We start from the raw sequence: 21,798 nt of genomic DNA on the forward strand, positions 1-21,798 counted from the left end.
CTAACTATAATATGTAAGCTATGTGTCATTGACGGTATATTATACCTACTATACATAAAGCCATTCCTTAATGTGGGACTTTTTTCCCCCTCCAGTTTTATTTATTTTTGAGGATATTAGAAAGTTATAGTCAGAAAAAGTAGTCTTAATCATATAAGTTCTTACACCTTGTCTTAAATCTGAATTTCTTTTTCTTTGGATAAAAGACTTAGATGCACCCTGGATGGGAATTCAGAGTCTTCAGAGATCAGAGTCCAGTAGAATGGATAAATGTGAGACTGAAGAAAGCACTCTAGCTGGACTTTCCAGCCCAGAGTTGAAAATCAGACCTGCTGGGACCTCCAGTTTTTGGTCTACAGAAGGTGAAAAGCAGCTAACAAAGTCTCTAAAAGGAAAGAATGAAGAATCAAATAAATCCAAGGTTAAGGTTACTAAGCTCATGAAAACAATGAAACCTGAAAACACAAAAAAATTAATAAAACAGAACTCTAAGGATTTGGTGGTTTTGGTAGGCTACAAATGCTTGAAAAGTACAGCATCAAATGATCTCTTTAAAAGCTTTGAAGGCAACCCTACACATAGTCAGAAGGAAGGTCTGGACCCCACAATATATGGATATAATTTTGATCCAAAGACCTACATGAGACAGACAAGTCAAAAGGAAGCTAGCTATTTGCCAGCTAATACAGAAAGAACTGAACAAAAGTCTCCAGATATTGAAAATGTGCAACCAGACCTGTTTGATCCTTTGAACTCTGGCAGCCTAAATCTTTGTGCAAATTTGTCCATTTCAGGTAAACTTGATATCTCCCAGGATGATAGTGAAATTGCACAAGTGGAACACAGTGTGGCATCCAGAAGCTCATCAGACGATTGCCATGATCGTCAGTCTGCCCCCACTTCAGGAGTTAGGACAATTGAAGTTAAGCCATGTAATAAAGACTGTTTCAGTGGAGAGAAAGTAACTGTTAAAATAGGACCTTGGACAGAGCTTCAACAAGATGAAATATTTGTGGATAATTTACAACTGCCCAATTTTGAGTCCTTAGACTCTAATGGTAAATCTAAACCTATGGAAATAACACTTGAAAAGGAAGCTTTGCAGGAAGCTAAGTGTCATTCTGTCGGGGAATCGTTAGCTAAGTTAAGAAATAATCAACCTGCTTCTACAAGAGAATACCACCTTGTAGTGAGTGGAGACACCATTAAGTTACCAGACATTAGTGCCACGTGTGCCTCATCTCGGTTCTCAGACTCAGGTGTGGAAAGTGAACCAAGCTCTGTTGCAGCACATCCAAACCCTGACATAGTCTTTGAAACTGTACCAGGGCAAGGTCTTTTCATCAGTGAAAGGTTATTTCCTCAGCTCTTGATGAAGCCTGACTGTAATGTAAAGTTTTCACTAGGCAGTCACTGTACTGAGAGTACAAGTGCTTTCAGTGAGATCCAGTCGTCCTTAACCTCCATAAATTCTCTGCCTTCTGATGACGAGCTGTCACCTGATGAAAATCCTAAGAAATCTGCTGTATCTGAATGCCACCTAAGTGATAGCAAAACTGTGTTAAATCTAGGAACAACTGATGTGCCAAAATGTGACGATAGGAAAAAGTCAAGTATTATTTTGCAGCAGCAGAGTGTCATATTTTCAGGGCATTTGGACAATGAAACTATAGAAATACATTCCTTAAATTCAAGCACTAAAGACCCTTTACAATTTGTTTTTTCAGATGAAGATACTTCCAGTGATGTGAAAAGTAGTTGTAGCTCCAAACCTAACTTGGACACTGTGTGTAAAGACTCCCAGAGTCCTGATAAATCCAGTGACTCTGTAGGAACCACAGTTCCATTAAGTTCAGAACTGGCTTGTTCAGGCACCCCTTGTGTCGTTTCAGGTTCCGTTTCCACCAGGGCAGATAGCAGTGAAGATAGAACTGTGAAAAGGAAAAACAGCGATGCATTAAATCCCAAACAAATGTGTTCAGAAGCCCCTGCAGTTAAAGATGAAACTTACCTGGGTACAGGTGATGCTTTTTCAGCCAGTCCTGATATGGTAAAGCAAGGGCTTGTGGAAAATTATTTTGGCTGTCAAAGCAGTACGGATGTTTCTGACACATGTGCTATTAGCTACAGCCATTCAGTTAGCCCTCAGAAAGAAACTTCTGGAAAAGAAATGAGTAGTCCTCAGCGGGATCAGGGTAAAGATGAGGAAGAGGAAGAGCAGGATCAACAAATGGTTCAAAACGGGTATTATGAGGAGGCAGATTACTCCTCTCTGGAGGCCGCGGGAGATGCTCACTGTGCAGATGGAGCTGACCTGGGAGGAGAAAGACTTGCCAAGTCTGAAAGACTGGCCGGCGACTATCTGAGCGATGGCATAACCATGCCTACTGTCTGTACTTCTGGCTGTCTGTCCTTCCCGTCTGCACCACGAGAGTCCCCTTGTGGCGTTAAGTACTCTTCTAAGAGTAAGTGTGACGCTGTTACCAAGCAGCCGAGCAGCGCCTCCCACAGCTGCACGTCATCTCTGTCCTGGTACGAAAACTCGCCAAAGCCTCAGATACAAGCGTAAGTAGTGGAGCGCAACGGCATGAGCTGTGAGGGAACGTGTATATCTTTCTCTGGAAACATGCATATTTCACATTCTCTGACTTCTGTAATATAGAAAGTATTTCTTTGATTAGCTGTCCAGAATGGAGAAGTGAACTCAGTATGCTGCCTGAGACAGACCTGTAGGTTCCTGTATGATTGTCCTCTTCTATTGGCTACACATCCCTGATATAACTTTTTCATCGGTAGTTGTGTGGTAAAAGTGTGGAATAGTTGAGCTTAAAACCCTTTTTTTCCCATCATTTCTCCCCATTTACTCCCAGACAGAAGTTAGGTTTTATAAGGACATCTAGCAATTAAGGACAGTATTAGATAATTACTAGAAACTTCCCTCAGCCTGCCAGACTCAGATTGCCTCAGCTAAGTCAGTGGTTCCAGAATTGATATTTAATGGTCCAGTTAAAAAAAAAAAAAATCCAGAAAAATTTGAAGATGGCATAGATTTACTAGTATGGCACAGTTGTCTACCACCTTAATCCAGATGGAATTATAATCCCTAGAGTAAAATGTCTGGGTTTGGCTACTATAGGTTTTTAAGTTCCCAGATTATTCTGATGTGTGCACATAAGTGAGATCCATGGTGCTACAGCTAGTGAACCCACTGAGATGAGAATTTATTGTTATTCAGTCACTCAGCCGTGTCCAACTCTTTGTGACCCCACAGACTACACCACACCAGGTTTCCCTGTCCTTCTTGATCTTCCAGAGTTTGCTCAAACTCACGTCCATTGAGTTGGCGATGCCATCCAACCATCTCGTCCTCTGTCATCCTATTCTCTTGCCTTCAATCTTTCCCAGCTTCAGGTTATTTTCCAGTGAGTTGGCTCTTTGCATCAGGTGGCCTCAGTATCGGAGCTTCAACTTCAACATTAGTCCTCCAAGGAATATTCAGGGTTGATTTCCTTTAGGATTGATTGATTTCACCTCTTGCAAGGGACTCTCAAGAATCTTCTCCAGCACGACAGTTGGAAAGATCAATTCTTCAGTGCTCAGCCTTCTTTATGGTCCAATTCTCACAGCCATATATGACTTTACAGACCTTAGTCAGCAAAGTGATGTCTTTGCTTCTTAATATTGCTGTCTATATTTGTCATAGTTTTTCTTCCAAGGAGCAAGCATCTTTTAATTTTATGGCTGCAGTCACCATCTGCAGTGATTTTGGAGCCCAATGAAATAAAGTCTGTCACTGTTTTCATTGTTTCCCCATCTGTTTGCCTTGAAGTGATAGGACTGGATGCCATGATCTTAGTTTTTTGAATGTTGAGTTTTAAGCCAGTTTTTTCACTCTCCTCTTTCACTTTCATCAAGAGGTTCTTTAGTTCTTCTTCACTTTCTGCTGTAAGGGTGATGTCATCTGCATATCTGAGGATATTGATATTTCTCCCGCCAATCTTGATTCCAGCTTGTGCTTCATCCAGCCCGGCATTTTGCATGTTGTACTCTGCATAGAAGCTAAATAAGCAGGGTGACAATATATAGCCTTGACATACTCCATTCCCAATTTTGAACCAGGTGAGAAGTGCCTACTGAAGAATTATAATGTGCTAGAAGGGGGCTTCCCTGGTAGCTCAGCAGTAAAGAAGCCTCCTACCAATGCAGGAGACACAGGTTCAATCCTTGGGTCTGGAACATCCCCTGGAGAAGGAAATGGCAAACCACTCCAGTATTCTTCCCTGAGAAATATCATGGACAGAGGAGCCTGGCAGGCTATAGTCCATGGGGTTGCAAAGAATTGGACACAAAGTGACTAAACAATGACAGATGTGCTAGGAAGTTGGAGGAAGTTGTTCCACCTCCTGGCAGCTCAGTCTCTTCCTGAATCAAACATGAAAGCAGTATTCTTCACCCAGTGTGTCCCCCTCAGTTTAGTGTTCAGCAGCTTACTTGAGTTTTACTTTCATCAGCCCAAATCATATAATATTAAAATAGTTCATAATTTTTCATGTTCTCAATCCCCAAGTTGAATAGATATGTTTGTGCCAATTTTATTTAATCACATCCCCCCTTAGTTCTATTCCTTCTTACTGATATTTTTAGAGAAAAATACAAATAACTTAATCTACTAAATATAATACCTGCCATTCTCACCAGTACACTGTGTAGAATAGTGCCTTTTTTTCCATTTATGTAAGATTAAAAAGGAGCAAGGGACTTCCCAGGTAGCTCAGCTGGTAAAGAATCTGCCTGCAATACTGGAGACCCTGATTCAAAACTTGGGTCGGGAAGTTCCCCTGAAGGAGGGCATGGCAACCCACTCCACTATTCTTGCCTGGAGAGTCCTCATGGACAGAGGAGTCTGGCTGGCTACAGTCCATAGGGTCGCAAAGAGTCGGACATGACTGAGTGACTAAGCACATACAGCACAAAAACGAGCAAGGGGGGTAAGATTTGGTCACAGGATCAGCATCAGACTGTTAGTCTTTGCAGTACTTCTCCCAGCTTTTTCTGCAAACAATATAAAGTTCTGTAAAAAGCATAACTCCATTCCTAATGTTTTCTAGTGGATTTCAAATTTAAAAGAATATTTTTAAGTGATGTCAGGGTGTAATTACTTATTGTATTTGATCAGAGTATGTACTAAAAAACAGGGATTGAACCCAGGTCTCTTGCATTGCAGGCAGATTATCAGCTGAGCCACCAGGGAAGCCCTAGTAAAGAAAATCACTGTCTAATTTCTAAATCATTTAGGTGATCACACATATTTCAGTATTTTAAAATCAAATATTTCTGGGTTTCCTTTTCTGTAGTTCTCTAAATTCAGTAGATTATCTTTTTGGTTCTAAAAACTGAATGTAATGCTTAGTAAATAATATCTTTTATAACATTTTGCTTTAGCTTCCTTCAGGCAAAAGATGAATTGAAGCAACTTAAACTCCCTGGGTTCATGTACAGCGATGTTCCTCTGCTGGCATCCTCAGTCCCTTATTTTTGCGTGGAGGAGGAGGAGGAGGACCATTGTGGAAATGGAGTGCATCTCATTGTCTGTGTGCATGGCCTAGACGGTGTGTAACATCTGTGGATATAACCCGTACCAACTCGATATCTTCTTTTCCTAGTAGATCTCGTTTAGTTTTAATCATTGACCTGAAGAAAGATTTCTAAATTGCTGATACTAATTATTATCTTAAATACATTCTAAAACAGAGAGATGTTTAATTTTGCTAAGTATAATATTAGATTTTTTTTAAAGCAAATTTTCCTTGGAATTGATATCCACATGCTGACATTTTCTTATATTAACTTGGGGTTTTTCTGTCTGCTCTCGTACTGTTATTTTCATCAGCTGTCACTCGTGGCAATCATTTTGTATCCCTTTGGTTGTCTTTCTGCTTCTGTCTAGCTTGGTGCTTTAAACTTTATGGATAAGAAAAATCAATACCTAAGAATAAAAGATTCACTGATTAATTAGGGTATAATTTAAATTCTTAATACCTGTTCTTACTTGCTCTAATTTTATGACAGCTATTTTGGTTACTCAGCAGCCTATTTTTCTTGGTTAGGAACTGCGTTAGAAGATACCAGATATCTCTAGACTAGCAGAGTCAAGTCAAGTCAAGTGAAGTCGCTTAGTCGTGTCCAACTCTTTGCGACCTCATGGACTGTAGCCTGCCAGGCTCCTCTGTCCATGGGATTTTGCAGGCAAGAATACTGGAGCGGGCTGTGTTATAATGTGATTCTGTAATAACAAAGTAACAAAAGATTTTATGGATTATAAAAATGCTAAAGTGAAGTCTCCCAGTTGTGTCTGATTTTTTGTGACTCCACAGACTCTGTAGACTCCTGCCAGGCTCCCCTGTCCATAGGTTTCTCCAGGCCAGAATACTGGAGTGGGTTGCCATTTCCTTCTCCAGGGGATCTTCCCAACACAGGGATCCAACTCCGATCTCCCTCACTGCAGGCAGACTCTTTACCGTCTGAACCACCACAGGTCTAAACTAGTAAATTATCATTAAATTGGATATTTTTAATTAAAAAAAAAAAACTGCAACCCAAGAAATAAAATACCTCAAATACTAACCTGTTTCCTTCCCCTAATAAAATTTTCAAAGAATTATCCTCCAAGAAAAGTTGCTTGGCTTAATAGAATCTCTGATAAAGTCCTCTTTGAAATTTCCAAGAAACACTATTCCATGTTATAGAAATTGGTCCAGAATAATAGGAAAAAAGATGGAATGGAGCCTATTTTATTCCTTGAAGTTAACCTAACCTTGTTATTAAATCTGAAAAAGATGTAACACCGACACTCCAAAGAAAAGTGGAGCAATCTAACATAAATATACTTAATAAGACTCTAGTAACATTGTAGAAAAATGAATTCGTTAATTGATTAAATGTTTCCCAAAACCCTCCAGCAAATGAATCAATATATTAAAGTAGCTACAGCAAATAGAATTTAGTTCCCAGAATGCAAAGATAGGTAAATATAAAGAAATTTATATACTATATTAGTAAATCAAGTAATTTAAAATTCAATATTCATTTCCAGTTATGACAAGTAAGCATCAAACTTTAAGCCTTAAATAGCACTAGTCTAATTCATTAATGTAATTAAGCATATATACTTACAGCTCATGGAAAACATATACCTAGTAGTGAGATGCTAGAGGCATTTCTTTTAAAAATCAGGAATAAAACAGTTAATTCTGTCTGTTCATGACATAGCTAAAAAGAGGGATAAAGTAAAAATTCAGCAGTTGATAATGATATGTATATATTCCTAAGTAAGCCAAAAGAATTAACTGAAAAGCCACTAAACTAATTTTTAAAGATACTAATTTATATTTATATATTACATATGTATATACTGATTATTTATATTTATGTATGATAGCTGTTATAAATATTTTGTATTTATATATATCTTTTAAGTTAGTAATTAAACTACTTTAGATTATTTAAATGGATTTTTATTTCTATTTGTCTGACCTAGTACTGCCAAAGAAAAAGTCAACAGATTAAATCGAAAATGCACTCAAGTGTGGTTAAATGCTCATGCAGAGAGTGATGGTGACGAGTTAGTCAGTTGGTCACTCACAGCCGCCATTGCCAGTGGTCAGCACAGCATGTGCTGACCGTGGGACAGACGGGGAGCCGGAGTGGGCGTGAGGGGTTGATAGCATCGTGCATCCAGACCTCTGAAGACACAGGCTGTTGGGGAACGTTGTCTGCTGGTGGCGATCAGCCGTGACATGAACAGAGTGGGTTCTGGTGCACAGGTCCTTGTCTCTTCACAGCTGACTTAGGCCCTCCACATATCCTCAAGATGATTAACAACCTGTGAGGATGTGTGCTGCATCTTTTGCTTTATCTTGTCCTTTAGACAGAATTTTCATTTTCTTCATTTTCTAGGTAACAGTGCAGATCTCCGATTAGTAAAAACTTACATTGAACTTGGGCTTCCTGGGGAAAGAATTGATTTTCTTATGTCTGAAAGAAATCAGGTACAGTATGACTGTGTTTTCAGTGAAAGCATACATGTTTCTACCAGTTTCTACCTAAATATTGCTTACTACAAAATGTCTGTAGTAGTAGAAATAATTTTTCTGATTTCTATAAAATTTAACATTCATGCATATCCTAAGGAATTTGAAATGATTTATAACTCAGTTTTTGAGCTCTTTACATATGCAGAATTTCTAGTATTTCACATTTCTATGCAAATAGTTCATTAAATAATTAAACCATTTCAAATAACCTTATATTCAGTTCTGTTAGTGGGCTAAACAGTCTAAACAAAGTATTAATGAGAAAACAGCCTTTTTTCCTGGAAATTCACTGCTTGTTCATTTTAGTATAATGAATATTACATTCACTAACTTCTCTAAAAAAAACTGGTCTTTAACCATATTTTCAGTACCCAAATTAAAGGTAATGTTTATATTCAGTTTTTCCTGTGTATATAATGTGTATGTTTTGCTTTTGTTTAGAATGATACTTTTGCTGATTTTGATAGCATGACTGATCGCCTTTTGGATGAGATAATACAATATATTCAGATATATAGTCTAACAGTCTCAAAAATAAGGTAACTTTTCTTATTTACATAACTTATTTTTATGTCTCCATGAATTATAGAAAAATTACACAGACTGTCTGGAAATTTTTTGTCCTATTCTAAAATATAGTAGACAGCAATTCAAATTAATATAAAGAGAAAAAATTAAAAGATTTTAGGGAAATACTACATATTGTATAATTCTGTTTATGTGAATTGGCCAGAATTGGTGAGAGAGAAGTAGATCAGTGATTACTTAGGACTGAGGGAGAAGGAGATGGGAGCTGATGATAAGTAAAGAATGTAGGGTTTCTTTTAAAGGTGGTGGAATATTCTAAAATTTTTTACAGTGATGCTGCACTACTCTGTAAATACACTAAAAACCATTGAATTGTACACTTTTAGTGGGTGAATTGTATTGTATATGAATTATATCTCAATAAAACTGCTCCCAAAAAGAAAACTTGTAGGGAGATATATATAAAGAAATGAAACTGTAAGAATATTTTCAGTGTCATGACTATACTTTGAGAGTACCCAAGCAAGAGATGATGATGAAACCAGTATGTCTCATTCTTTAATCACATGTTGTGAGTAGAAATGAGAGAGAGAAAAGTGATTGTTTCTTCTGTTCCAGTAAGAAATAAAGAAAAAATTAAAAGTAATCTTCTTGAGTCAAAAAAGAGTAGAATAAGCTGATGGTTGTCATATCCCAGGTAGGAGGCCAGGTCTTTATACTATAGGCCTTTGTTCAGTCCATTTCCAGTTAGTATAGAGTAGGGACAAAGAGCAGAGAAAAGCAGGTTTTTATCTGAAGTCATTTTTTAAAAATGTTTCTGTTAGAATATGGTGGGAGATGTGAGTATGTTGTCGGGGGTGGGGGAGAAGAGATTGTTTTCTAATTATTTTTGTCATTTATGGATCTTAATTTGTTTGCTAAATTTTCTGTAGTCATCTTGTATTACTTTTATTAATTTGTTATTTTATAATGAGAAAGTATTGTTTCAGGTTTTTTTAATTCATCCACAAGAATATGCCTCTTTTAGTCAGTTACAGTGAGCCATAAAATCCAGAAGCTTGATGTAGCTGATTGAGAACAGTTTGATATCAGACTTGCCTTCCCAGCTTCAGGAAATTTGTCAGCTCCTCCCTAGTCGTTGTCTATGAACCGTTGCTGAGACAGCTGTCAGGCTTGCTTCTTTCACTGTTAATTGTCCCCAGGGATTCATGTACTGTCTATTGTAAAATAATGGGAAGCAGAAAAGGCTGTTTTGATTTAAGCTATTCCTAGGTAAAGATGAAATCCTCTGTATTAGCTATTATTTTGGTATAATCTTATACTTAAGTAGGAAAATGCATGTATATTTCATGTGTGTTGAAATGCATTCAGTCAAAGAACTCCCCCAACGTGGAGTGTGGACCAAAAATAAGAGAAATGGGGATGTAATGTCTCCTAAATCATCCTCACTGATACGATTTCATTATGTTGTTTTAAATCATGACTTCAGTTTAGTTCAGTTCAGTCACTCAATCGTGTCCGACTCTTTGCAACCCCATGAATCGCAGCACGCCAGGCCTCCCTGTCCATCACCAACTCCCGGAGTCCACCCAAACTCACGTCCATTGAGTCGGTGGTGCCATCCAGCATCTCATCCTCTGTCGTCCCCTTCTCCTACCCTCAATCTTTCCCAGCATCAGGGTCTTTTCAAATGAGTCAGCTCTTCGCATGAGGTGGCCAAAGTATTGGAGTTTCAGCTTCAACATCAGTCCGTCCAATCAACACCCAGGACTGATCTCCTTTAGGATGGACTGTTCAGATCTCCTTGCAGTCCAAGGGACTCTCAAGAGTCTTCTCCAACACCACAGTTCAAAAGCATCAATTCTTCTGCACTCAGCTTTCTTTATAGTCCAACTCTCACATCCATACATGACCACTGGAAAAACCATAGCCTTGACCAGACGGACCTTTTTTGACAAAGTAATGTCTCTGCTTTTTAATATGCTGTCTAGGTTGGTCATAACTTTCCTTCCAAGGAGTAAGCGTCTTTTAATTTCATGGCTGCAATCACCATCTGCAGTGATTTTGGAGCCCCAAAAAATAAAGCCTGACACTTTCCACTGTTTCCCCATCTATTTGACATGAAGTGATGGGACCAGATGCCATGATCTTAATTTTCTGAATGTTGAGCTTTAAGCCAACTTTTTCTCTCTCCTCTTTCACTTTGATCAAGAGGCTCTTTAGTTCTTCACTTTCTGCCATAAGGGTGGTGTCATCTGCATATCTGAGGTTATTGATATTTCTCCTGGCAATCTTGATTCCAGCTTGTACTTCCTCCAGCCCAGAGTTTCTCATGATGTACTCTGCATATAAGTTAAATAAGCAGGGTGACAATTACAGCCTTGATGTACTCCTTTTCCTGTTTGGAACCATTCTGTTGTCCCATATCCAGTTCCAACTGTTGCTTCCTGACCTGCATACATATTTCTTAGGAGGCAGGTCAGGTGGTCTGGTATTCCTATCTCTTTCAGAATTTTCCACAGTTTATTGTAATTGCTGTGTATACCTAAAAAGGAAAATTTATCATGTAGTCAATATATTATTACTTTTTAAATGTATTTCTAAGCAGTTGCAAACTAGGAGTAAAAATTTTCTGGTAAGTAATATCTTTTTTCTATAGATTAAATATATAAATTATATAATCATAGGAATTTTCTGCTACATTCTCATATTTTTTTCCTTCAAAATGTAGTTACATCATTTCAGAGTATCAAATCATAGTTTTAAAACGTATTAGAAATTCTTAGTATTTCACATCTCTGTATAGTGATAGCAGCTTTTACTTTTGTTTTTAAAACTAATGCTATGGGAGAAATGTCATTTTTTTTCTTTTATAGCTTTATTGGACATTCTTTGGGCAATTTAATAATCCGTTCAGTGCTTACAAGACCACGGTTTAAATATTACCTCAGCAGGCTTCATACCTTTCTTTCACTTTCTGGACCTCACCTTGGTACACTCTACAATAGCAGTGCTCTTGTTAATACAGGTAAGAAGTTTTATTGTTCAGTATAAAAAATATGGCCTGGGGAGATTTAATCCAAATTTAGTATTTTCTGATGTTTATTTTAGAGCCAATTTGTCACATATAGAATTTCATGAAACAAAAGATGCAGCTATTTTTCTGTTTTATCATGCATAAGAAATAAGCTGATAAAACTCATTTCAGAAAATGATATCCTATTGAAATATTTGTCAAGCCACTGGAGCATTTTTCTCTCTTGTTTTCGTTACGTGTTTATTTTCAGTAAATGTTAGTATTATAAACAGATTATTCTGTTATTCTATTAGTGGAGCAGATAACAAATATCTATAATTAACATAAAGTTATAAAATATTTTATATAGAATGTTAACTCTGATTTTGATTTGATAACAGTAAAGGGATATTAGGAGAAAATAAATTCTAAACTTTTTAAAGAAATTAAAATAAAAATTAAGACCTCAATTTTTATTAGAATAAATATTCTCATTAAGAAAGATCTTCTACTTGATTTACGCTTATTTGGCTTTGTTTTTCCCTTAGAATTTTTAAATGGCTTTTCTAGTATAGTCAATTGATTCTCATTGAAAGAATAAATTAGGTTTCATCCTGACTTTTTTTCATCAAGCCTTGAGACTCTTATTTCCGTTTTCTCCTCTACTTCTTTCATTGACAAATAAACCACAACATTTTCATTTGAATCTCATTTTGAAGGGTGGTTTTCAAAATCTGGCTTGATCTAGATTTTTACAGTTTCAAAAAGAAGGCAAGAGAAAAAAAAATGAAACATATAAATAATATAAAGTAGAACCCAGCATGAATAAGATGCAGTACTTTAAATTTATTTCCTTTAAATTTATTCCTTCACTAAACTTTTCCCCAGATAGCATTGCAGTTAGCAGCTTTAATCAATTAAAAGGTTTTTTCCTCTTTTCCTCGTTCACCTCAGTAACGTTAGAATCAACAAAAGTAGAAATGAATAGTCTGTAGTCTTAAAAACCAGCTCCAGGGTGATTGAGGTTTTACTTAAGGGGAAGATGCACTTAAATACAGGAAACTGGACTTCCATGATGATCTGGTGGTTAAGAGTCTGCCTGCCAATGCAGGTCACACCTGTTCGATCCCTGGTCCAGGAAGATCCCACATGCCACAGAGCAACTAAACCCATGTGCCACAGCTACTGAGCCCATGCTGTAGCGCCTGCCTGCCTCAATGAAAAGTACCCCTCACCAGCCACAACGATAGAGAGCCCGTGCACAGCAATGAGGACCTGGCACAGCCAAAAATAAATAAATAGATAAATATTTTAAAATAAATACAGGAAACTGATAATATGAAGAAATACAATTAAAAATTAAAATTTAATTATAATCAGTATTATTAGAAAACATCATCTAATTGCTCATCCCAGGGCTGAGCTGTGGTGGCTGTAAAGCCTCGGCGCTCAGGCATGTGGAGCTATGACTGTTTGAAGTTTTATCCCCCTTCACTTCATCTTAATTTGAACGAATATATCTAAAGGTATAATACCCCCAAATTTGATCTTGATAGACCATTACCTGTTTAATTACTGAATGAGATAGAAGTAGCAAGCCTTCTGTCAACCATTAACCCATTGTTAACCTCAGTGTGTTTGTGTTTATATTTATTATCAGAAAATGGAAATATTTTGCAAATACATTTTTTATTCACCAACAAAATGCTAATTTGAGGAATATGATTTTTAAGTGAAATATGTATATTAAAATTAATAACCTTGTTATATGGTACTATATTTTCCAGTTTATAACTCTCAAATATCTCGTACCATTAATAACTTTCTAGGTCTGTGGTTTATGCAGAAATGGAAAAAATCAGGTTCTCTTTTACAATTGACATGTCGTGATCATTCAGACCCTCGCCAAACTTTCTTATACAAGCTTAGTAATAAAGCAGGTAAGTATATAGTAACAGTTTTAAAAACATACACTTGAAAACCTCTTTTAAAATAAACCTTTAGCAAATAAGTTAACATGTGTTTCTGGTGATTAAAAAACTATCAATTGGTTGTAATTTCTTAATGAAATCGACTCACAAAACCAAACAACTGATAGCATGATTTAATTTTTTATATGATTGTATTTATTTCTTGTGAGTTGCACAGCTAGTCTGAGATTATCCTAAAAATTTTTAGCATTTATAATTCATACCATGAGTTAGTTTCTGAACTAGGTTCATGTCCTTCTAGGTGCCCCCAACCCCAGTCTTCAGCCCTTGTTTTAAACTGCCACATATTTTTTTATTTTATTATTATAAGTATTTCTGGAAAATGTGAGAAACTGGAAAATGTGAGAAACTGATGGCTACCCACTCTAGTATTCTCGGGGCTTCCCCAGTGGTTCAGATGGTAAAGAATCTGCCTGCAATGCATGAGACCTGGGTTTGATCCCTGGGTCAGGTAGATCCCCTGGAGAAGGGAATGGCAACCCATTCCAGTATTCTTGCCTGGAGAATTCCATGGATAGTGGCTACAGTCTATGGGGTCACAAAGAGTCAGACACGAGTACACAACTAACACTTTCACTTTGAAACTATTAGTAGTTATTCCTTCTACAAATTCTGGCCACTGGATGAATCTGGTTAGTCATCTCTCATTAAGTGAAAGAAAGTGAAAGTCGCTTAGTTGTATCTGACTCTGTGATCCCATGGACTATACAGTCCATGGAATTCTCCAGGCCAGAATACTGGAGTGGGTAGCCTTTCCCTTCTCCAGGGGATCTTCCCAACCCAGAGATTGAACTCAGGTCTCCCACCTAGCAGGCAGATTCTTTACCAGCTGAGCCACAAGGGAAGCCCAAGAATACTGGAGTGGTCCCTTCTTCAGCAGATCTTCCTAACCCAGGAATCAAACCAGGGTCTCCTGCATTGCAGGTAGATTCTTTACCAACTGAGCTATCAGGGGGCATTAACCGGTTATTAAATGTATTCCCTATCTTGCATGAAGGGAAACTATCTAAACTTTTACTAAAAAGTTTTATATCTAAACTTATACTCCCAGAAGTCCCCAGCTGGTCTCTCCCCATCCAGTCTCACTCTCTCTAAGTGACCTCACCTCTGACCTTTCGTCTCTCCCTGGGTTATACTCATGTGTTCCCGGCACGCTCTAACCCTTTGAAATCTCCACTTGTGGAGAACAGACTGTGTTCATCTGTGTCTTCTGCACAGACCATGATCTCTGCTTCCTGCAGAAAAGTTCCCCAGCCTGCAGTCCCCAGCTCCCTGCTCCCCCTGGTGACAGAACAGAGGAGTGGCACACTTTTTTGCTGAAGGGCTGGATAGTACACATTTTGGCTTGTAGTCCGTGGGATCTCAGTTGTAACAACTCAACATAGCATTGTAGCACAAGAACAGCTATAGCCAACACGTGAGCTGATGAGTGTGGCTGCGTTTCAAACAAATTTTATTTATGCAAAAAGGAAAAAGGCAGCAGTCCAGATCACACAGGCCACACTGTACCACCTTTGTTGTAGAAGCAGCTGGACTACTGATTTCTTGTTACTGAGGCCCACCTGGAGGGGGAGCGCGTCCTCTTGCTCTCCATCCCAGCACAGCAGTTATTCCTCCACCATCACATGAAACTGCTTCCTGTGAGGCTTATCCCACCCAGGCTCCGCTGCCTTCTTAAGTTATGATGACCTTCTTGCATGGTCAGTGAGAACTTTGATAGGAGTTCATTGACAAATATTTACTGCACAGTTATGCTTTAGGAAAAGATAGTTTCGGGATCTTAATATCCTGGCATCAATTTGGTAATTCCACAAGCAGCTCTTTAAATGGTTCATCAAGCATTAAAGAGCCTTTCTCAACTCTGGTAACGTTCCATTCCACTCCACTGTGAAACCACACGTGGCTACACTCTACTCTGAAATTTCAACCAGTTTTTCATCCTGTCACTGTAATATCCTGTCTTCTTTGAACACACTCATCCTTTGCTGTAGTCACGTCGTACATGTTTGTGCTTCCCACCTTCCTTGCTTTTTCTACCACCATTCCTCCCTGTGACTGCACATCTTTGCAGAACTAATCCTCTTCATTCTCTGAAATTATACTCCACACCATCACCTATCCAGAGCTTTCCTTGATGCCCTGTCTGATGTAATGTTCATTCCCTGGTGGCTCACATGGTAAAGAATCGGTCAGCAATGCAGGAGACCCAGGTTCAATCCCTGGGTTAGGAAAATCCCCTGGAGAAGGGAATGGCAACCCATTCCAGTATTCTTGCCTTGAGAAGTCCATGGACAGAGGAGCTTGGTGGCCTACTGCCTATGGAGTCGCAGAGAGTCATGCACGACTAGTACCCAGTATATACCTTCATATCTTGAGTCTTCTGTCTCTGGACAGCCCTCATTCCAGTCTTCATTTACCTGCTAGATGCCTGTGCTTACATTTCAAACTAAGTGTGTCTGAAATTGAATGTGTTTTCTTCTGCTGCTTCCTCTTCTTTCAACCTTTTCTAAATGGTACTTGTCCTCTGGATGACTTGGTGTGAAACATCTCAGTGTCATCTGTGGTGGATCCTACTTCTTTGTGTTTACCACTTCCCGAGTTGTGAGTGTCATCTGTGAGCTGCTTTAACATTACATATGAACCTCTTTTATTATACTCATTACAGCTTATCTCATGTCAATCATCTTTATGCCTCTTGGCCTTTTTTCCCTGACTAGGATCTGTCATGACAACCCTTTGCCACTCCCCCACTACATGTGCCCTCAGTACTACTTACAATACCCTGAAGAACCACTTAGCATAGTTCTTCCCAGTAGGTGTTCGCTACAAAGCCATTGAATCAATGATCTTTTCAACGTTATGTTCAGTATCCAAAAGCAGGTCAAATGTTGTATGTTAAGCTGAAAATCAAACCCATGTTTCTTAAGTAACTTAAACTAGTAAACTTAAGCCCTGGCCTTTTAAATCTGTTTTTCATCTTCATCCTTATCACCATGTTCTCCTCCTGCTCTTGAAACATTTGATATGAACACCAGGCAGATTTAGTCATTGAATACAGCCCACTTCATTTGAGTCTTGTTTTTTTTTTGTTGTTTTTTTTTTAATTTTATTTTATTTTTAAACTTTACATAATTGTATTAGTTTTGCCAAATATCAAAATGAATCCGCCACAGGTATACATGTGTTCCCCATCCTGAACCTTCCTCCCTCCCCATACCATCCCTCTGGGTCATCCCAGTGCACTAGCCCCAAGCATCCAGTATCGTGTATCGAACCTGGACTGGCAACTCGTTTCTTACATGATATTTTACATGTTTCAATGTCATTCTCCCAAATCTTCCCACCCTCTCCCTCTCCCACAGAGTCCATAAGACTGTTCTATACATCAGTGTCTCTTTTGCTGTCTCATACACCGGGTTATTGTTACCATCTTTCTAAATTCCATATCCTTTTCAGGATTCTGCCTTAAATACTGTTATGAATATGAGGAAGATAATTGGAAATGGTTATTTCATGTGTTATTGGTTATTAGAATCCATGAAAGAAAGGTTTTTTTTAGGTGAAGTTTTATGATTTTGTGTCTAAGGGTACAAAGTAATGAGTTATTCACAGTATACAGAAATATATGCTTGATTCACAAAATCACAAGATATTCCTACATCACATAGTTCTCATGTGAGAAAAACTTAGACTGACTAGATCCATTGTGTGTAGCTATGGAGTTTGTACTACTGCTGCTGACAGGGTTTGTTGTTCAGTCACTAATCTGTGTCTGACTCTTTGCGACCCCATGGATGTGCCAGGCTCCTCTGTCCTCCACTGTCTCCTGAGGAGTTTGCTCAGATTCATGTCCATTGAGATGGTTGTTCTCTCTACCTATCTCATCCTCTCCTGCCCACTTCTTTTTTGACCTTCAATCTTTCCTAGCATCGGAGTCTTTTCCAATGAGTTGGCTCAGGTGGCCAAAGTATTGGAACTTTGGCTTCAGCATCAGTCCTTCTAGTGAATATTCAGGGTTGATTGACTGGTTTGATCTCCTTGCTGTCCAAGGGACTCTCAAGAGTTTTCTCCAGCACCACAGTTCAAAAGTATCAATTTTTTGGCACTCAGCCTTTATGGTCCAGCTCTCACATCAGTACATGCCATGAAAAACCATAGCTTTAACTGTATGGACCTTTATTGGCAAAGGGATGTCTCTGCTTTTTAATACAGTGTCTAGGTTGGTCGTAGCTTTCCTTCCAAGGAGCAAGAGTCTTTTAATTTCATGGTTCCAGTCACATCCACAGTGATTTTCGTGCCCAAGAAAATAAAGTCTGTCACTGCTTCCGCTTTTTCCCCTTCTATTTGTCATGAAGTGATGGAACAGGAAAGGAAATATATGAAAGGCAAAAAATGTAAATGTTCCCTGGGGTCTGTGTATTTATACTGCATTTTACAAAGTAACATTTAATTAGCAATAGTAATAATAGCAGGGCTTCCCCTGTAGCTCAGCAGTAAAGAATCTGGCTGCAGTGCAGGAGATGCGAGTACAATTCCTGTGTTGGGAAGATCCCCTCAAGAAGAAAATGGCAACCCACTCTAGTGTTTTTGCCTGAAAAATCCCATATATAGAAGAGCCTGGTGGCCTCAGTCCATGGGGTCGCATAAGAGTCAGCCACAACTTAGCGAAAACAAGAACAATAATAGCAACATAAGAAAAACACGAGAGAGAGTATAACTGTAAAATTTTACTATAAACATTCTGTAATCTATGGCATTCCCCTCTGAAAAGATATTTACATTACTTTATAATTATTTGTAGATCTGAATAGATCTTTTGCACTTGAATTCTTTTCTAAGAATTAGTTATAATTTTGCTTACAAGTTACTGATTTATTATTTGCCTTATAATGTGTGGCAGGACTTTCATCTCCCCTCTGGTTGTACCAGCACTGTTTAGGAGCCAAACTTTGAAAGCACACGTAGATACTAATTTTAGCAGAAACACTGACAAGTTTACTTAATCTAAATAACACTCAGTTTTTCCAGTGGTACAGTGGAATAATACTGTCTTTCTCACAAGACTGTTAAAGGTTAAACAAGATAATTCATGTAAAATAATCAGCATTCTGAATAATACAAAACTCAGTAAATATTAATTAGTAAAAACACCTCTAAATGAAGAGGTGCCTGAACTAAAATAGTATTATAGATTTATAAATCTGTGTGGGGAGTTTTTTTTAGTAGAACTGTCAATATTGCTAGCTAAAAAATTATTCAAATGACTTATTAAAGTGCTAGCATGTCATACCTGTGAATGTATTTAACTTTGTGACATAGGAGCCCCGTTGCCCCCTTTGCAGCTGAGACAGACACGTGGAGCGGCCGAGCGCCCGCCACTGCCCACCAGCCAGTACCAGCCCACATGGCCAGAGCAGGCATGCTAAGCCAGGAATGTGTGCTTTCAAGAGTTTGAGAAGGTTTTTCTAATTTTAGTTTTAAATATCAACAAATATTCATTAATTGATTTTAACTTATAATATTGTCATAGGAGTTGGAGCAATTCTCTCCGAGCTATGTTTTTTCCCTTTTTTTGGGGGGGGGGGGGGTGGGAATCATCTCAATGAAATATGAGTAGTCAATTCCTAGGAAACCTCTACACCTGTATATGTACATATAATTCTTTATTCACAAGATAGAAGTAGATGGGTTCACGTCAGAAACTTTAAGTAAATATTAATAAAACAGGAACACATAGAGCAGCATTTACTTAACCAATTTACTTAGCCAGTATGCCATTTGCAGGTATTTTTAAACAGGAGCCCTGGTGATAACTGTTCTGTTATACTTTACTTTGCTAAAGCTAAATACAACGTCTTGGATGCCTTGGTCTGATTATTGCTTTTGTTTCTTCTGAACGGCCAGTTTCCTGTTCTTTTGAGAAAGCCTAAAATCACCTGTCTAAAGCAAAATCAGACTCCTACCCTCTTCCCTTTTTTATTTAAGCAAGGCCTCCCCCGTGGGTCTTCATTTTGAAACAGTCTTTTTTATCTCTGCAACATATCATTGGATCCTTAATCAAAAGCTAGAACTAGAGCAATGTGGAAGGTAAGCTGTAGATTAGGTGACAGCGGTACTGAATGGTCAGGTTCACAGAGAAAGAAGGGTCGGGGTGCTCCCAGCATTCCATGATGAGGCCTCAAAAATAGCCAAAGAACAAACTATCCATTGTTAGAATTTCAAAAACAAAATATCCTTATTTTAAGATCTTCCTGAATATATCTGCTTGGAGAAGGAAATGGCAACCCACTCCAGTGTTCTTGCCTGGAGAATCCCAGGGACGGGGGAGCCTGGTGGGCTGCTGTCTCTGGGATCGCACAGAGTCAGACACGACTGAAGTGACTTAGCAGCAAATATATCTGCTTAGACTCTCTTTACCAGCTGTTGAATTCTGACAAATAAAATATAACAATTAAAGAAGTCTCTTGCAGTACCACTTTGGCACAAAATAATTTTTTCTTACAGCAGATTACAGAGACGTTTAATAATAGGTATGACTTGATTTGTAATTAACATTTGTATTTTGTTTCTGAAAGTATAGGAAAGCATCAGCATCAACTCACATTTTAAGAAGTGAATTCTTTCAAATGTGTTTTAAATAAATGAGTAAAAATAAGAACAGTTTAATACTGTGTAGAATATGTCCCTTTAGAAAGCACAGGATTTCTCAACCTCTCAGCACTTTGGATATTCTGGGCTGAATGTTCTTTGTTGTCAGGGTCTGTCCTGTGCATTGTAGGATGTTTAGCAGCGTCCCTGGTCTCTGCCCAATAAATAGTGCAAACACACCTTAGCCCTTCATGTCCTAGCCCCTGCTTGTGAGAAACAGCATTATCTCTGGACACTACTAAATGTTCCCTGAGGTGTAAAACCACCGGTTCAAAACAGCTATTTTTGTCAATTCCAGAAAATAAACAGAGATGAGTCAATATGAATTGCTTTGTGTGTGCGTGCTAAGTCGCTTCAATTGTGTCTGACTCTTTATGACCCTATGGACTATAGCCCACCAGGCTCCTCTATCCATGGGATTCTCCAGTGAATTGCTTTAAAGCTCATTAAATTTTTCAGGAAAAACAAATGAGCAGTCAGAAGTATCAGGAAGAGTAAAATAATGAAGATGAAATTTATAATGTTCATTCATACATAAGTCATGTAATTATACAGTCCAGAAAAATTTTGAGCATTTACTTTTTATCTTTCATGGCAATCCTGAAAAGCAGCTAAAATATTTAGAAACTTTTCTAGTTAAACTATCTCATTCTACAGATGGGAAAAGAGTATTACTTTACCAAGTTAGAGGTAACTTTTCAACCAAGAATTAGTTACCTTGGGCTGAGTGAAGGTCAGTGGACAAGGCTGTCTTTGAGCAGGTAGAGTCAGTGCAGGTACACAGAGGATGAACCTACAGTACAAGGCTCCCCAGACACAGCCCTGAGATGTGTCCATCAGCTGGATTTTGCTCAGATGAAGTGCTGCCATGATTCCCAGCAGTACTGCACCTCGGGGACCACCATGTTTCTCTTTGAGCTGCTGCCCTCTCCAGCCAACGCTGCTACACGGGAATGGAAACAAAAGACTCAAAAAAGAGGCCAGAGTCTGTTTCACTTGGCTGATGCAAAAAGTAGGCTCCATACAGGATGCTCATTATCATTAATAAATACATTGTTGTTGAAAACATGTTATTAAAATAATTCAATTTAAAATGCATTTTTAAAGTACGGTGCCTTTTTAAAGTACAGTGCTATCTTGGAAATCACATTTTAAAATATGACAGTATCATGTATCTATATCGATGTTAGTGTCTTTGATTGTATTTATTTTATCATGGAATCAAAGAGCATAAGGGTTTCTTGGACACCCCCTCCTCTTTTCTTGGTTTGCGTACTTCCACTCCACCGAGCTGCCTGAACCTAGGAGACACCAGTGCTCCTCTCAAGGATCTAAATCATCTGAAGCAGTGATTCTGAGCCCGAATGCCATTATTTCTGTAGAAGCACAGCAGAATCTCTGCAAAGAGTGATTTTTTGGGAAAATATATTTAAATTTTAATTAAATGACTATAATTTTTATAATATAAACTATAGAAATAGAGTGCCAGTAAATGGGGTGGTAATTGGAGGGGAGCATAAAG

At 38.2% G+C, this 21,798-nt stretch overlaps 1 protein-coding gene across 6 annotated transcripts in view; it reads left to right on the forward strand.

Annotated features, from left to right (window-relative positions):
• FAM135A (family with sequence similarity 135 member A) overlaps nucleotides 1-21,798 on the forward strand; it is a 156,656-nt gene that overhangs the window by 122,928 nt on the left and 11,930 nt on the right. For 4 of the 6 annotated variants that reach the window (XM_024996871.2, XM_005210636.5, XM_002690004.6 and 1 more), the window contains 6 exons: nucleotides 207-2,565; nucleotides 5,443-5,609; nucleotides 7,957-8,048; nucleotides 8,535-8,632; nucleotides 11,498-11,649; nucleotides 13,467-13,577. In XM_024996871.2, coding sequence (XP_024852639.1) covers nucleotides 207-2,565; nucleotides 5,443-5,609; nucleotides 7,957-8,048; nucleotides 8,535-8,632; nucleotides 11,498-11,649; nucleotides 13,467-13,577 — 2,979 coding nt within the window. The remainder of the gene's footprint in view (nucleotides 1-206; nucleotides 2,566-5,442; nucleotides 5,610-7,956; nucleotides 8,049-8,534; nucleotides 8,633-11,497; nucleotides 11,650-13,466; nucleotides 13,578-21,798) is intronic. The other 2 variants (XM_005210639.5, XM_002690006.6) reach the window with 1 other exon arrangement.

Source organism: Bos taurus, chromosome 9 (assembly GCF_002263795.3).
Source record: "Bos taurus isolate L1 Dominette 01449 registration number 42190680 breed Hereford chromosome 9, ARS-UCD2.0, whole genome shotgun sequence".
NCBI lineage: Eukaryota > Metazoa > Chordata > Mammalia > Artiodactyla > Bovidae > Bos > Bos taurus.